Raw genomic sequence first — 18,283 nt, 5'->3', positions numbered from 1 at the left:
TTATAGTAGAAGTAAAGGTTATAATTTACGTGTACTCCAGGATTTGAACCCACAACCTTTATGATGTTAGTGCATTACTCTACTTTTTGAGCTACAGGGTTAAGAAGAAGGCCTATCACCAAGGCATGGGGTTGTTCAGGAGAAAAGTGAAGGACTGAAGGAAGGAGTGAGCATTATCCCAAAGATAAGGGAAAAAAAAGTGTAAGAGCAATTGGAATTAGGATCACGAAAAAGATACCAGCTAGAGGAAAGATAAGCAATCATTACCCCTAAGAGGTATACAGAACTGTCCTTGGAGCTTGTCTTATCTCACGATGGATCACATGACTCCAGGGTTGAGTACTTCTCCAGAAAAAAGCTCAGAATTCCCCATTCCTCTAGCTCTCAGAGCAAAGAGCCTCAACAGAAAGGATCCCAGTACAAGTTCCCCTGATACTCAAAGGAGGATAGAGAGCAGGTTAGTGGGTGGAGATGTGCTCTTTGACGAAATGTCCCCATGTTAACTTTGACTGGCCTGTAATAACACAAACATAACTGCCAAATAAATAAGCGCTAAGATGGTAAATAAGGAAATGGGGAAATGAATGATAATGTGCTTCATATTGCATGACAGTACGTTACAGACTCAGTTGTATAATTCACATAAAACACCCTGTATAATTGATAGTATCAGCAATACGGGGTAATAAAGACAATAAGCACGTGGAAACAGATGTGTGCTTTAGGGTCAGAACTGTAGCACTTGGCTGAGAAAGAGCAGGTATCTGCGAGGGGGTACGGCCATCAGCAAGCTTGGCTCTCATGGAGGAAGAGCGGACACAGCGGCTGGTACCGCCGTCCCGATGGAGAGCGAATGCCAGCAAGTGGGGGGGAAGCAGCTGAGAAGTCACAGCTAGACAGCGAGGTGCCGATATCTCTCTCACTCACGCTGGCATGTAGACAGCGGCGGCAAATGGGCTAAATGCCAATGGAGAGCAAATTATAGAGGCTCGGAGCTGGCAGGGCCGACTGGGGAGACCTGGTGGATCGGCCAAGATTCCTCCACAGGATCAAACCACGCTCTCAGCCTCCCTTAACCAGATCGGATTTCGCCGGTAACCAGTCCTGCATCGTGCTGCCATTGGCCGCCTCATGGCTCTCAACACGCTGCCAATAATGAGCATGTAATAATCACACAATGCTGCCATTTTAATTTGTCTTCACGCGTGTCGGCTGACTGTTGTGCCGTTCAGAAACACGCACGTCCAAATGGGGGCCGTTCCGATAAGCCAACTGGAACCAAAAACGGGATAATGCCACACAGGGACGATATCGCTGAACAGAAAGATGTTACGGTGCCTGTCCAACACTACCCAATGAACTGTGTCAAATAACCTCAATGATGGCAAATAATGTAGCTGTGAGGTCTGAAAACAATCCCAGAACTAGTGGGCAAATCCTTGCCAAATGCAATGCTTATACGAGGACTGGCAGCTTGTTAGCCCCCCCCCCCCCCCCCAGTCTGGATCAAGTGCCCGCCGTCGAAGGACATTTAAGGCAAACGGCAAAGTCAGATAGGCGGGGCACCGTCGTTAACGCAGGGAGGGATGATGGGAGAATCCAATTAGTCTCCTGATCATAAATCTCACTGGTGGCTTCTGGGATAGGCAAAATTGGGTGTCAGGGTGGACAGCAACCAATTACAAAAACAGGTACAAAAGAAATTAAAATTGCCTTAATTAGTGCAAAGAGGTTAAAGGGGGGTATTAATCAGATCTGTTTGTTCAAAGCGCCCTTCAAAAGCCAGTTTGTGGTGAGTTCAAAATCAGAGCTTAGCCAACCCAATATGAAAGAAGGAGGTGGTGAAGCAGAATGGAGGAGACGTACAAGCGAGGTTGATGCTCATGTTGACAGACAAAATCACTATGCCCTTCTGCCCCCTACAGGCCAGCCAATCACACTGCCCTTGACTACACTCTCACAAAAGCAGACCTTACCTAACAGCTGCCTTTTCTCTAAGGCCCAGCGGAAGATGCACCTACTGACTGCTAGCAAATGCTCACAGGACTTTAGTCATCACTTCTCCAGGCCTCCAGTGAATCCATCAGCGCCCTTCAGTGTGAATAATGACCGAAACATTCGGCTGGGAAATGCTGAATGAACATAACAGGATGCTCACCACATGACATGGGAGAGACACTGATAAGGCGGTGGAAAGGATACGATACTCCCAAAACAGCAAAAGATCATTTGTGCAAAGCGAAGTTGGTATATGATAGTGGTGCCTGTTACAGATTTAGCTGCTGCTCCATGTGGATGGACCTGTCACCATAGCCGCAGTCTGTGGGTGAGTAGCTCGCAGGAGCTGCGCTCTGTGCATTTTAGGACAGCCACCCCCTCGCCTCCACAGCTCCACTCACCCACAATGCCCTGGGCCCTTCTGTCACACATCTCCCTGTGTGTCAAATTCGCAATTAAATTCCAATTCTAAGTGTGCAATCAGCCTGCAAAAGACTACCAGCGACTGCAGGAACACGAGCGATTAAGGACGACGCCGAAACCAAGCGCAATAATACCTCTGATACGCATTAATACGCGTTTTAACAATGATTCGAGCTCTCGGTCTCTCTTTGCATCCCCTGATGTGAAAACAGGCAAAGCCCAGGCGCCAAAGAAAAGCCAGAATCATCAGGCAGAATCCGTAAGAGACAGCAGAGATGTGACCAGGCGTGGATGAGTGGCTGCACTTCAGGACTGACGCGGCAAACCACTGCCGATTCCCCTATTCGCCTGATATCTCCCTGAAGCTCTGCTCTCCTCAGCATTCGACTACAAGGCAAAAGCACCATCCCTACTCCCCATACATGTCTGACAGCTGGTGCTCCGATCTGATAGAACAGTATTCCAGCACCACTTAGACACCTGCATGGACAGGTGTCTGGCAGGACACGCCCCTGTGTGGACCAAGCAGCCTACATCCGGCCCTTATCAGGTTATAGACCCATGACCAGGACACAATGCAGTGGGCTTCTCCTTATCCTGATACTGTCAAAAAGTGTCACTGCCACCACATGTGACAGCCTTATGGTGCCCCCTGCAGGCCAATGCATATGTTTATCTATGCATTCCTGCCCACCCAAGTAATTCCCGTTACTGACAAAAGTAAAACAATTCCTTCTAGTGAAAATTCAAGAAAATAGCTCTCCTGTTAGTGATATGAGAGGCTTTGTTGTTTGCATATATAAAAGAAGAACAGGAATATATGCACCATAAGCAAGTCTGGAAAGTTCTAGAAGGACAACAACAGAAAGAAATCTAGATGAACAAACCAGGACAGATCTATACAGAGAGGCCAAAAGAGCCCTGCAGCTTTACATGCAATGATGAACGAGTGCGATAATTACAATAATATCTACGTCAGAACATGCAGCGAAGCGCAACGGCCCAATGAGTTTGATTCCATCTACGAGTGCTTTGTGACGACCCGTTTCTGATCAGACGGCGCAGTGTAGAATAGCACGGGATGTATTTATTGATTGACAGATTGATTTTCCTAGAATGAAAAGCGGGAGGGGCAACATCAGCAGTCTTCAAGCCAAAAGAACAGCATGTAACAGAAGGAGTATCTAGGGACCCTCTCCTCCAGACTGGAGGCAGACTTCCAATGGGGCATCGAGGACCGGCAAATAACGTAACTCATGTAATAAAGGCTCACACCCTTTTAAAACTGTTATATGATGCGGAAGTGGCCCCTGAGCATGTTTGCTGAAATCTCTGACTGGTGAAGGCCAACAGCTCAGAAGCAGTGAATATTACAGACCATCAGGGATACCAGCACATTTCCTATGTCTATCCCCAGGCAAAACAGATCGAAATCAACAGATAAACAGATCATCATAATAGCACACCTAATGTCACATTAAATGTATGCGAAAGGACCAAGGGTCTCACTTCTGTTTGCTTTTAATGCTGAACCTGCCATGAATTCAAAATCACGAAAAATAAAAACCGCATAATATCGGACACTGCCGATCGGGGAACTTTGCAGCTGCAGCACACAGCTGAGAGTGGTACCATTTTTAATTGGGTGGCGCGTTGCCAGGGCACGGGCAGGAGGTGGCCACGGAGTAGAGATGGGCACGCCGTGACTGCACCAACAGGAAAGCTGGCGTCCCTGTTTACACAGCCAGCTACTGCTAATTTAACTCTGACAACTTGTTGCCATGATTGCTTAACTCCCACCAGGCCTGAATTCGGCACTGAGTCTGTCAGCATTCACAGCAGGATGGCGGAGTGAGTTGTTTGTGTGGGTCAATGAAATCTAAACAGGCAACTGGGGAGACGACACAAGCATCTCTCTGTCTCCCACTGGCACACTAACTATGCTAACTATGACAACCTTAACCCCTACCCAGCCCTAACCATAACCATAAGTGACCAATCAAAATACGAGATTTTTGGCATTTTTAGTTTTTTGATTGCAGTCACAGATTTTATATAAAATTGAATTTCCCCTTGTGGGGGCTGAAAAAGTGGTCCCCACAACGTCAAAATAAATGGTCTTTTTGCAATGTATACCTGAAGCACACAGACACACAGGTGAATGTAAAGCTTTGAGTCTGAATGCATGGTCAGGCCTGGAGCATTCTGGGAGCTACGGTCCTGCCTCAAGGAGCCAACAGAGATGTGACTATTCTACTGAGGGCTGAACCGGTGACCTTTCCATCACAGGCACAGAGGCTTAACCCACTGAGCCACAGACCACTCTCAATAAGAGGACCATTACTGACAGGCTACTGAGAGCGTGGGGCTGCAGGGGTGGATTGACAGTGGTCCCATTGGCACTGATGTTCACTGTCCGCCCTGACTGACGTGAGTCTCCCTATCGACCCCCCCCCTCATAAACACGCATCCCGCAGTACAGGTATGATCTCCAACGGTGGCCCCATTAAAAAGTGACACCTCCCGCTCATCCCCATCTCCCAAGGGCGGACAGCCATTCGCGTTCACTTTCACTTCGGCAAAGCACGCCTGTCACCACGGCAACCAGCTCGGATCCCGCCAGCGGAACATGGCCCACTTGGAGAATTGAAGGATGGCAACAACATGGCGATCGTCACCGGCGGGGTGGCAGTCAGCTGGTGAGGGGGAAGGATATGAGATGATGGCGAAGCCAGCAGAGGGCGGACAGGCACAGTGGGGGCAACTGATGTATCCTGGGAGCAGGAAGTCTCTGTCCTCCGAGCCTGTCCCACAATCCTCTTCTGTTGAGATACACCCATCTCTGCTACATCAACGTGATGACATCAGAGTACTAACATCTCTAGCGGCAGGGGCGCCATTAGAAATTTTGGGCCCCATGACCAATCAACTTGTGCTCCAGATTTTTAGGGCTCCTGTCAGTCAGGGATCACCCTAACTTCCCTCCATTCATGGTGATTTAACCAGACCTACTCAAACCTGCAGGCACCCATTAAACTAAACCAAGATTAATCGAAACATTTAGTCCAATAAAAACGGTCTCTCATGTAAGATGCCGAGCAAAGCATGTGGTTTAATTACACCGCTATATTACACCGATGTTGCTGCCTCTGAACGCATTTTGTCAGGCTCTTAGAGGAGGAGATCACGTCCCACATGCCCGGTGCCTCTTGACGGACGGCGAGCGGTGAACTTTGGGCCTGTGCCTGGTAATCTGCTGATTTCTGCGGACACCCCCCCCAACAGCCATGTAGCACTAATGCGTGTGTCATCCGTGGCTGTCGCTGTCACCGTCTACTTCATGTCTTGGCAGTGTCACAGTGTTTCCTGGGCGTGATGGCTAATGGAACCGAGATGAACTGAACAAGAAGACGAGGATGGGGGGTGTGAGGGAGAGAGGAACAGGGCGGGAGAGACACAGTTGGGGGGGGGGGAGGGGGGTTGGCCATCAGATGCTCTGGGTTTGGTGATGCCTGTCACTCCACCCGACCAAAGACTTATCAAAGTAGTATTTATCTGCATTTATCCACATATCCATGTGCACAAAATAAGACCACTCTATGTCCCTTACGATATATTCCACCTCAAAAGTCTAATGAATGGCTGACTTTTTCTCTTTCATGCCCCCACGAGCCCCACCCACTGACCACAATTTCCTCCAATAGAAGGCAGCGTTACTCAAAGCATGAGAAGCCAAACTCCAACAAAGAATGGTGTTACTGAGCTGCACAGAACCACAAGTCATCTGCAGCAAGACTACAGAAATAGCAAATCTTTGTTTTAAATAGCTTTCATCCAATGGGACTCCATCATCTTACGCAGCTTTAAAGCTTCAGGCGACTTTCAGTCTTTGGTCCAAGTCCTTGACATCTGCACACAGCTGCTTAGCGGATTCCCTTGTAAAGGGCGCTTTTTATGTTAAATATTTAAACAGCTGGATGTTTTATAGAGCATTTCCATTTATGTGCTTTCCTCAGTGGCACCGGAGTAGGGTCCTGCCTTTGCACCATGACTTCAACGACTACGCCACCTGCTGGACTGCCGTTACTCTGCTCGGCTCACGCCTCCGGGCTGCTGGCGAGTGCTGAAGCAGCAGAAACATCCCTGCTCAGCCGGGACCCAGGACTCTGACAGACTGACTTTGCAGACCGCCCCCCCTGCTCCATTAATGCGAGTGTGCCACTGGCACGTCGAGCGGCTCGGCACTCCATCAGTGGGGCCCCCAATGGGAGCAGGGTTATACCTAAAGGCAGGGACCCCCTCCCAAGAGCCGCCGGGAACTGAAAATCGTGCACGTTTATCATCTTAATCCCAGTGCAGGCAAACTCCTGTCCAACCCCTCCCTCCCAGAGGGATATAATGCAGTGTCGGCACCAGAACAAATCTGCCGGGTCCAAAATATCCACAAGAGAGGCTAATAGGCTAATCTTTTTTAGCATGTATGGGTGATTATTTTGGGGGCAGTCATTTGCCAGGGCCGGGGTACATGGTCAACTATTCCAGAATCTCAGTCCCATCCAGTTCATTTCAGATGCAGATGAATGTACATTTAATGCATTTTTATTTTCTAGAGTGACCTGGATGTTTTACTTACATTGTGTAGATCCGCCCTTCAACTAGTTTGACAGTCGGGGCTGTAAATGCGTTCTGAGGACATGCTGGTTTGGTGAATCGCGAGCAGCTAACCGTGCTGTATGCACCTGGCTTTGGGGTAAAGTGCAAAAGTCACTGGGAGCCCAGCACACGAGCTCCCGACGCAGCGATTCAGCTGGAGCGAGTGTGACAGGCAGCCTGGGGGGTGGCTGATTAGGGCATATGCACAAACACACACACACACATGTGCGCGTGCATGAAGACAGTCAGGAATACTTGTGTATACACTCACAGAAACACGCACCCACGCAAGACGCAGACGGCTATCAAACACAAACACACACACATACACGAAAGGGACCAAGCAGCCGATGTGGGGAAGGAGGGGGGCGCTTGAACATTTGTACAAACACACACACACACACATGCATGTGCGCACACACAAATACACAACCAAACGCACGCACACACACAATGACACGCTCATGCAAACACACACACCGTCACCGAACCCAGTCCCTATCCTCCATTCTCATATGAAGAGATTAAAGTTGCTAAAACCGAACATCTGCCCTGGATCTAGCGCCCTCTGGAGGTGGCCACACACTCACTCACACACACCAGGAACACCCCCTTACCCTGCAGCCTTCACAGACCATCCACAAACCCCCACCACTACCAACCAGAAAACCATCCTTCCGCCCACCACTAAGACCCCCCCACACAGGTGTGGAATCTGAGCGTGGTGTTACAGGGCACCAGCCAATCACCACCAAGAGCCTTCCGCCCGCCCCCCCTTCACGGTGGGACTCCCCCTCTACCTATGTGGGCAGCAAATGGAGTCAGCCAATCAGCAGGCAAGGCCCCCATGTGTCGGGGGGGCGGCCCAGGGAAGTGCAGCCGGAACTGGAGGGGGGCTGGGGGGGCCTTTTATGGCTCGCCGGAAGCCTCTCTTTGGGAGGGGGTTACCGTGGCAACAGCAGGGTGGCCCTCAAGCAGCTAATAAATGGAGGTAAAGAGGAAAACGTGAAAACGGGAAGAGGGAGCGTTGTGATCGGCGCCCAGATCCTCAGCTGGAGGGGGATTGGGGCCAAACAGCCCCCAGCAGGAGAAATTATCCATATATCTGCTTGCATTACAGAGCTGGTGTTACCTCATGTGCTCTTTTGCTGGGGGGGGGGGGAAACAGCTTAATCTCTATGTGTGAAAGAGTGTTACATTACTAAGCTATACAGCATGAATTCAGCATGCAGAAGGGCACAGATAGGCTGGATCACAGCGACTCGGCCAACCTGCCAGTATCTGAGATACAAACTACCTGGAGCAGGAATACTGCAAGCAACCATGAGCCTGTACAGTCTGTACACAACGCTCACCGACCATGAGCCATGGAGGCTCACAGTCTGTACACAACGCTCACCGACCATGAGCCATGGAGGCTCACAGTCTGTACATGACGCTGACCGACCATGAGCCATGGAGGCCCACAGTCTGTACACGACTCTGCCCGACCATGAGCCATGGAGGCCTAAAGTCTGTACACAACGCTCACCGACCATGAGCCATGGAGGCTCACAGTCTGTACATGATGCTCACCGACCATGAGCCATGGAGGCCTACAGTCTGTACATGACGCTCACCGACCATGAGCCATGGAGGCCTACAGTCTGTACACGACTCTGACCGACCATGAGCCATGCAGGCCTACAGTCTGTACACGACTCTGACCGACCATGAGCCATGGAGGCCCACAGTCTGTACACGACTCTGCCCGACCATGAGCCATGGAGGCCCACAGTCTGTACACGACTCTGCCCGACCATGAGCCATGGAGGCCCACAGTCTGTACACGACTCTGCCCGACCATGAGCCATGGAGGCCCACAGTCTGTACACGACTCTGCCCGACTATGAGCCATGGAGGCCCACAGTCTGTACACGACTCTGCCCGACCATGAGCCATGGAGGCCTACAGTTTGTACATGACGCTGCCCGACTATGAGCCATGGAGGCCCACAGTCTGTACATGACGCTGACCGACCATGAGCCATGGAGGCCTACAGTCTGTACATGACGCTGACCGACCATGAGCCATGGAGGCCTACAGTCTGTACACGATGCTGACCGACCCTGAGCCATGCAGGCCTACAGTTCGTACATGACACTGACCAAACATAAGCTATGCTGGCCTACAGTCTGTACACAACTCTGACCGACCATGAGCCATGGAGGCCTACAGTCTGTACATGACGCTGACCGACCATGAGCCATGGAGGCCTACAGTTTGTACATGACACTGACCAAACATGAGCCATGCAGGCCTACAGTCTGTACACGACTCTGACCGACCATGAGCCATGGAGGCCTACAGTTTGTACATGATGCTGACCAAACATGAGCCATGGAGGCCTACAGTCTGTACATGACGCTGACCGACCATGAGCCATGGAGGCCTACAGTTTGTACATGACACTGACCAAACATGAGCCATGCAGGCCTACAGTCTGTACACGACTCTGACCGACCATGAGCCATGCAGGCCTACAGTCTGTACACGACGCTGTACATGAATCTTTAAGGCTGTGTTTTTGGTTCTGCCAAAAAAGAAGCAGCGTCAACTGTGCAAGATAAAGAAATCAGGCTATATGGACTTCTGCAAATCAAACCCTATACCTCCCATCCCACAGGCAGTACCAGGAACATGGTTGTTCATGCAAACTGATGTCATCCACTCTTTGATATTTGTCATATGTCCCTCATGTTGGCGGGCACACATGCTCCAGCGAGATCCTGACCAGAAGTCATTTGCCTGATTCACTGTTGACAGTTGACTGTAGCCATACTGATTAGAGGGGATGTGCCTGACTGGCTGCAGCCAGTTTGATTAAAGGGAGTGTGTCTGTCTGCAGCCAGTCTGATTAAGGGATGTGTGTCTGTTTGGCTGCAGCCAGTCAGATTACAGGGGATGTGCCTGTCCATCTACAGTCAGTCAGATTACAGGGGATGTGCCTGTCCATCTGCAGCCAATCAGATTACAGAGGATGTGCCTATCCATCTGCAGCCAATCAGATTACAGAGGATGTGTCTGTCCATCTGCAGCCAGTCAGATTACAGAGGATGTGCCTGTCCATCTGCAGCCAGTCAGATCACAGAGGATGTGCCTGTCCATCTGCAGCCAATCAGATCACAGAGGATGTGCCTGTCCATCCGCAGCCAGTCAGATCACAGAGGATGTGCCTGTCCATCCGCAGCCAATCAGATCACAGAGGATGTGCCTGTCCATCTGCAACCAGGTTGATGAAAGGGGAGGTGCCTGTCCATCTGCAGCCAATCAGATTACAGAGGATGTGCCTGTCCATCCGCAGCCAGTCAAATTACAGAGGATGTGCCTGTCCATCCGCAGCCAATCAGATTACAGAGGATGTGCCTGTCCATCCGCAGCCAATCAGATTACAGAGGATGTGTCTGTCCATCCGCAGCCAATCAGATTACAGAGGATGTGCCTGTCCATCCGCAGCCAATCAGATCACAGAGGATGTGCCTGTCCATCCGCAGTCAGTCAGATCACAGGGGAGGTGCCTGTCCATCTGCAGTCAGTCAGATTACAGAGGATGTGCCTGTCCATCTGCAGCCAATCAGATTACAGAGGATGTGCCTGTCCATCTGCAGCCAATCAGATTACAGAGGATGTGCCTGTCCATCTGCAGCCAGTCAGATTACAGAGGATGTGCCTGTCCATCTGCAGCCAATCAGATTACAGAGGATGTGCCTGTCCATCTGCAGCCAGTCAGATCACAGAGGATGTGCCTGTCCATCTGCAGTCAATCAGATCACAGAGGATGTGCCTGTCCATCTGCAGTCAATCAGATCACAGAGGATGTGCCTGTCCATCTGCAGCCAATCAGATCACAGAGGATGTGCCTGTCCATCTGCAACCAGGTTGATGAAAGGGGAGGTGCCTGTCCAGCTGCAGCCAATCAGATTACAGAGGATGTGCCTGTCCATCCGCAGCCAGTCAAATTACAGAGGATGTGCCTGTCCATCCGCAGCCAATCAGATTACAGAGGATGTGCCTGTCCATCCGCAGCCAATCAGATTACAGAGGATGTGCCTGTCCATCCGCAGCCAATCAGATTACAGAGGATGTGCCTGTCCATCCGCAGCCAATCAGATTACAGAGGATGTGCCTGTCCATCCGCAGTCAGTCAGATCACAGGGGAGGTGCCTGTCCATCTGCAGTCAGTCAGATTACAGAGGATGTGCCTGTCCATCTGCAGCCAATCAGATTACAGAGGATGTGCCTGTCCATCTGCAGCCAATCAGATTACAGAGGATGTGCCTGTCCATCTGCAGCCAATCAGATTACAGAGGATGTGCCTGTCCATCTGCAGCCAATCAGATTACAGAGGATGTGCCTGTCCATCTGCAGCCAATCAGATTACAGAGGATGTGCCTGTCCATCTGCAGCCAGTCAGATCACAGAGGATGTGCCTGTCCATCTGCAGCCAATCAGATCACAGAGGATGTGCCTGTCCATCCGCAGCCAGTCAGATCACAGAGGATGTGCCTGTCCATCCGCAGCCAATCAGATCACAGAGGATGTGCCTGTCCATCTGCAACCAGGTTGATGAAAGGGGAGGTGCCTGTCCATCTGCAACCAATCAGATTACAGAGGATGTGCCTGTCCATCCGCAGCCAGTCAAATTACAGAGGATGTGCCTGTCCATCTGCAGCCAATCAGATTACAGAGGATGTGCCTGTCCATCCGCAGCCAATCAGATTACAGAGGATGTGCCTGTCCATCCGCAGCCAATCAGATCACAGAGGATGTGCCTGTCCATCCGCAGTCAGTCAGATCACAGGGGAGGTGCCTGTCCATCTGCAGTCAGTCAGATTACAGAGGATGTGCCTGTCCATCTGCAGCCAATCAGATTACAGAGGATGTGCCTGTCCATCTGCAGCCAATCAGATTACAGAGGATGTGCCTGTCCATCTGCAGCCAGTCAGATTACAGAGGATGTGCCTGTCCATCTGCAGCCAATCAGATTACAGAGGATGTGCCTGTCCATCTGCAGCCAGTCAGATCACAGAGGATGTGCCTGTCCATCTGCAGTCAATCAGATCACAGAGGATGTGCCTGTCCATCTGCAGTCAATCAGATCACAGAGGATGTGCCTGTCCATCTGCAGCCAGTCAGATCACAGAGGATGTGCCTGTCCATCTGCAGCCAGTCAGATCACAGAGGATGTGCCTGTCCATCTGCAGCCAATCAGATCACAGAGGATGTGCCTGTCCATCTGCAGCCAATCAGATCACAGAGGATGTGCCTGTCCATCTGCAGCCAATCAGATCACAGAGGATGTGCCTGTCCATCTGCAACCAGGTTGATGAAAGGGGAGGTGCCTGTCCAGCTGCAGCCAATCAGATTACAGAGGATGTGCCTGTCCATCCGCAGCCAGTCAAATTACAGAGGATGTGCCTGTCCATCCGCAGCCAATCAGATTACAGAGGATGTGCCTGTCCATCCGCAGCCAATCAGATTACAGAGGATGTGCCTGTCCATCCGCAGCCAATCAGATTACAGAGGATGTGCCTGTCCATCCGCAGCCAATCAGATTACAGAGGATGTGCCTGTCCATCCGCAGTCAGTCAGATCACAGGGGAGGTGCCTGTCCATCTGCAGTCAGTCAGATTACAGAGGATGTGCCTGTCCATCTGCAGCCAATCAGATTACAGAGGATGTGCCTGTCCATCTGCAGCCAATCAGATTACAGAGGATGTGCCTGTCCATCTGCAGCCAGTCAGATTACAGAGGATGTGCCTGTCCATCTGCAGCCAATCAGATTACAGAGGATGTGCCTGTCCATCTGCAGCCAGTCAGATCACAGAGGATGTGCCTGTCCATCTGCAGTCAATCAGATCACAGAGGATGTGCCTGTCCATCTGCAGTCAATCAGATCACAGAGGATGTGCCTGTCCATCTGCAGCCAATCAGATCACAGAGGATGTGCCTGTCCATCTGCAACCAGGTTGATGAAAGGGGAGGTGCCTGTCCAGCTGCAGCCAATCAGATTACAGAGGATGTGCCTGTCCATCTGCAGCCAGTCAGATCACAGAGGATGTGCCTGTCCATCCGCAGTCAGTCAGATCACAGGGGAGGTGCCTGTCCATCTGCAGTCAGTCAGATTACAGAGGATGTGCCTGTCCATCTGCAGCCAATCAGATTACAGAGGATGTGCCTGTCCATCTGCAGCCAATCAGATTACAGAGGATGTGCCTGTCCATCTGCAGCCAGTCAGATTACAGAGGATGTGCCTGTCCATCTGCAGCCAATCAGATTACAGAGGATGTGCCTGTCCATCTGCAGCCAGTCAGATCACAGAGGATGTGCCTGTCCATCTGCAGTCAATCAGATCACAGAGGATGTGCCTGTCCATCTGCAGTCAATCAGATCACAGAGGATGTGCCTGTCCATCTGCAGCCAGTCAGATCACAGAGGATGTGCCTGTCCATCTGCAGCCAGTCAGATCACAGAGGATGTGCCTGTCCATCTGCAGCCAATCAGATCACAGAGGATGTGCCTGTCCATCTGCAGCCAATCAGATCACAGAGGATGTGCCTGTCCATCTGCAGCCAATCAGATCACAGAGGATGTGCCTGTCCATCTGCAGCCAGTCAGATCACAGAGGATGTGCCTGTCCATCTGCAGCCAATCAGATTACAGAGGATGTGCCTGTCCATCTGCAGTCAATCAGATCACAGAGGATGTGCCTGTCCATCTGCAGCCAGTCAGATCACAGAGGATGTGCCTGTCCATCTGCAGCCAGTCAGATCACAGAGGATGTGCCTGTCCATCTGCAGCCAATCAGATTACAGAGGATGTGCCTGTCCCTCTGCAGTCAATCAGATTACAGAGGATGTGCCTGTCCATCTGCAGCCAGTCAGATCACAGAGGATGTGCCTGTCCATCTGCAGCCAGTCAGATTACAGAGGATGTGCCTGTCCATCTGCAGCCAATCAGATTACAGAGGATGTGCCTGTCCATCTGCAGCCAGTCAGAACACAGGGGAGGTGCCTGTCTGGCTGCAGCCAGGCAATTTATCTTACAGTCATTTTGGCCGCAGAAGAAAGCTTTGCAGACTGGTGAATGGTGGATTGCATGACAGCAGCGGTGGGTAGGGGATTCAACCAGACTGGTCGGCCACCATATCAAAACCACAGGCAGTGCAACATTCTGACATCCATCGCTGCTTTGATAGATGCATCGGGATGGCAGTGGGTCGCATACTGGCAACCTGTGCCTGAACCTGATGCGTGTCCCCAAGATCTGGAGGACCAGCTGGCTAAATGTCACAACTCAGACGTCACCGTGAGAAACAGGAAGTCATGTCGCATTTGACTTAGGGAGGGGATGGTGCGGCATGGGCTGCCAAAATCACTGCACTGAAACAAGATGTAAACATACCTGCTGCAGAAGACTGACAAGGTCAGCGTGCAAACAAGCTCAGCCAATCTCAGAGCTGCCTTCTTACGTTCTCCATATGATTGACAGGGATGAGTAGAAAAAGGTTTTGTAAAGAATAAATGTAGAACCATCAGCTTGCATCAATCATTTAGCAGAACATGCAGTTGTGAAATAGAAGTTACACAGCCCATGCAGTAACTGGGGGTTAAGAGCCTCGCCCAAGGGCCCAACAGTGAAATTACTCTGCCAGTGCTGGGACTGGAAGCAGCAACCTTCCAATCACAGGTACAGTGGCCTAACCCACAGAGCCACAGACCACCCATGTACCTCATATACTGTAAATCCTTCCTGCTTTCCTCTATAGCTCCAGTGCTCTTGGAATCGTCTGCAGTCTCTCACATACTGGTAACATACCTGAGCACTGCACGCATTTCCAGGGGCTGCGCTAAAACGTCACGCACTGCAGCAGCTGTGATCACACCTCAGCTTGAGCGTCGCCGCAGCGAACCGTCCCCATGTTTTTCTGGCACATCAGCCCAGGATGAGGCTGAACACCGCGACTGCGGGGATAATTACTAAGCGTACTCCGCTGCTGAGTCACTGCCGTGTGGAGACTGGTGAGGCTGGTTTAGACTAACCCATGGCAGCACTGAGTCACTGCTGCGTGCTGACAGGTAACATTGCCTCTCCCATCCTCACATCACATCTGCAGGGTTATCGATATGAATCCCGTGTGTGGATGCATGTTCTGTAGGGCTAAGCGGGGGGTTTCCCCCACAGCACAGCAGTTTGTGTGCGTGAAGATGAGTGCGTCCTGAGATTGATACCCGTATACCACCCCACCTTACATCCTCTTCACCTAGGAATGGGCTCCAGACTGCGACCATAAACTGGGTAAACAGTTAATAAAAATGAGACAATGGATTGAACTGGCTAGGTGGCCAGTACTGGTTTATTCCATGCCTTGAACCCATAGCTTCCAGGAAAGGCTCTGCATGCTGGTGACCCTGCACAGGATAAGTGGGCATGGAAAATGGATGTATGGATGGATGGATGGATGGATGTACATTTGTATGGATAGATGGATGAATAGATGAATGGAAGGATGGATGGATGATAGATGGATGGATGGATGGATGGATGAATGGATGGGTGTATGGATGGATGGTTGAATGGATGAATGCATGGATTGAACTTTTTGAGCTGAAACAGTTCTTGCTCCTGTAATGTAGGACCGATAACAACAGCATGTCACATGAATGAAAACAGAATGAAAGAAGCAGAAAAGAAAAGTGGTGTCCAAAGAGTGAGAGAAGCAGTAGCGTTCCCACCTGCCAGACCGCAGTCTTCCGCGGACCCAATGGAGTAATTAGCGGGGCTGAAGGCGGAGCCGAGGGCGGGGCTGAGGGCGGGGCTGAGGGCGGGGCTGAGGGGAGGGCTGGCGCTGAAGCTGGCGTAGCCCAGCGAAGAGCTCACTTCCGACGGGTCGTAGCTGTGGTTGGGCCGCTGCGTCTCCTGGGTCGAGGACAGGGACATGCGCTGCTTCGGCTGGGGAAAAGAGGAGGGGGACGGAGACATGAATGGGGGGGGGGCTTTTGCTCACTGTGTGAGTGGCTCCACCACTGTGGAGCTTTCGCTGCATTTTTCACTTCATATTAAAGCATCGCACCTCATTAGCTGAAGATGGCTATGTGGGTTCCTGCCCCGTGGCAAGGAGGCGACGGCATGTGTATGTGTGTTTGTGTATGCGAGCGTGTGTGTGTGTGTATGCCAGTGTGTGTTTGTGTATGCAAGCGTGTGTGTGTGTATGCGAGTGTGTGTGTGAATGTGTGTGCGTGTATAATAGGGCAACCATCCACACACCCGTGTCGCTGGGGTAACCCCTTCCCCAGGGATGCCGCAGTGTGGGAGACGACCCCCCCCCCCCCGAGAGATTCGTTCCGCTCCCCGGATGTGCTGTTCCAGCAAATGGGGGCAGAGGCTCACGAAAGGCGCTTGTGTAACAGCAGGAAGGGCTTATATAAGGATCTTTTCAACTTCCTGTTGCATCACCGGCCTGCAGATGTCATGCTAATTAGCGCATGCGCCACCCCGGCCGACAGCTGGGCCTCCTGACGACTCCGTCTGCGCAGAATGCCCAGACTGCTGCACGGCTGGGTCCCGTCTGCGCAGCGCGGCCCCTTGATTCCATCTCATCCACACATGGCAGCGTGCCTTGATAGCACCACACCGCGAGTGACAGGGTGGACATCAAAGACTGCCTCTCTCCGCTCCCCACCGGTGCAGATGATCGCCCCCTACAGGGAGATACGCCTCAGATGTCCACCACCTGCTGGTATACCCCCTGTACTGCCCGGGGGAAAAGTGAGCAGGTGCTGCAACACAGCTTTTATCCATTTATCCAGCATCAGCCCCCACACCAAAGGCTTCAGCCCTCAAGCAAAAACTTGAACCCCACCCCCCCATAGTCACTGCAAACTAATGGACACCTGGTGCCGCTGGATGCACCGCAGTGTCGATCGCATATGGCCGCCCTGCATGTGTGCATATCCCGCAGCCGGTGCTTGCTGCGTAAAGAGTGCCTAGGTGCCACACGTGCAGCATTCTCTCAAGGTCGTCCTTCGCTATGCGGCTTGAGGTCACCACGCCCACCGGGAGCGAGATCCTGCACATGAAATCGCAGCTGGCACAGAAAACGACAGAGATGCGGAGCAGGCTTGCTCCCTGCCGATGCCAAAGCACCCACTCCCCCTACTCCCCCAGTTCCAGAGGGATTCCCACAAGTGCCGGTGGCTAACCGCTAATAACCAAAGCCTCACATTCCAGATTGGGTAAATTTTGTACAGAGGAGGAACGTGATAGGCGGAGGGCAGCAATGCCTTAGAAATGTTCAAGGAATCCTGCTAATCACCTATAGACTCATACTGACCCATCAGCTAAACGAGGGGCGTGTTCAGATATCACATTGGGGCCACCCACTTTGGTCACTGACTGGCTCCCGCAAAGCCTGGGGGCGGTGCCAGTAGGAGGTAACGTGGCACTCAGTTGAGGAGACGGAGTCTGTCCCATATGCTGGGCACTGTACCATCCCTTGCCCCCCCACTGGTACCCTGATGCCTTGGGGTGTGGCCATGTGAATCCCTACAGCCTCCCGTCGTATCCGGCATTCCCAGGCTGGTCTTTGAAACACCCCGCTCTCCAAGAAGCACTGACCTGAGACGGGAGTCAGAAAACGGCACAGCCCATCATGCCAGACAAAATGGCACCTCCATTATGGAGGCTCTGGGAAAGCGTTCAATTCACAAGCGTCAATTTGCACCTCTCTCACTCTCCACACCTCCCTCTCCCTCGTCTCTCTCTCGGTCTCTCTATCGGTCTCTCTCTCGTTTTCCCAAGATGGTGAGTGATGTTATGATGGGAGAAGGGGTGGGGCAGGTGTGGTGTGAAAGACCACTTTTTTCATGCTGACCACTAAGTGTCATGGACATGGAGAAGGGGGCGGGGCATCTGGAGGTAAAGTAGCCAATGGGGACCATGTTACTGCAATCGACGATGTATCTTTGTGTGAATGCATTTGCATCTCTGCTTATGTATCCTTAACTGTGCTGTGCTTTGATTCAGTAATGCAGAAGTTACCATTCTATATACCGGTACTGTGAGCTTTCTCCAGGTACGATATACCCAGCTCTACTGTGAGGAGGAATATTGATCGTCAGTAATGCTTAAAGGGCATTACTGCAAAAAAAGTGTGGCAGTGAAAATGTCA

At 51.5% G+C, this 18,283-nt stretch overlaps 1 protein-coding gene across 5 annotated transcripts in view; it reads right to left on the bottom strand.

Annotated features, from left to right (window-relative positions):
* The window catches only part of anks1b (ankyrin repeat and sterile alpha motif domain containing 1B), a 131,232-nt gene that overhangs the window by 34,466 nt on the left and 78,483 nt on the right, over positions 1-18,283 (bottom strand). For all 5 annotated transcript variants that reach the window (XM_049006100.1, XM_049006098.1, XM_049006101.1 and 2 more), the window contains exon 12: positions 15,849-16,065. In XM_049006100.1, the coding sequence (XP_048862057.1) occupies positions 15,849-16,065 (217 nt within the window). The remainder of the gene's footprint in view (positions 1-15,848; positions 16,066-18,283) is intronic.

This window comes from Brienomyrus brachyistius, chromosome 1 (assembly GCF_023856365.1).
Source record: "Brienomyrus brachyistius isolate T26 chromosome 1, BBRACH_0.4, whole genome shotgun sequence".
Lineage (NCBI taxonomy): Eukaryota > Metazoa > Chordata > Actinopteri > Osteoglossiformes > Mormyridae > Brienomyrus > Brienomyrus brachyistius.
The sequence above is the reverse complement of the archived record's forward strand: the minus strand, read 5'-3'. Positions and strand labels throughout refer to the sequence as shown.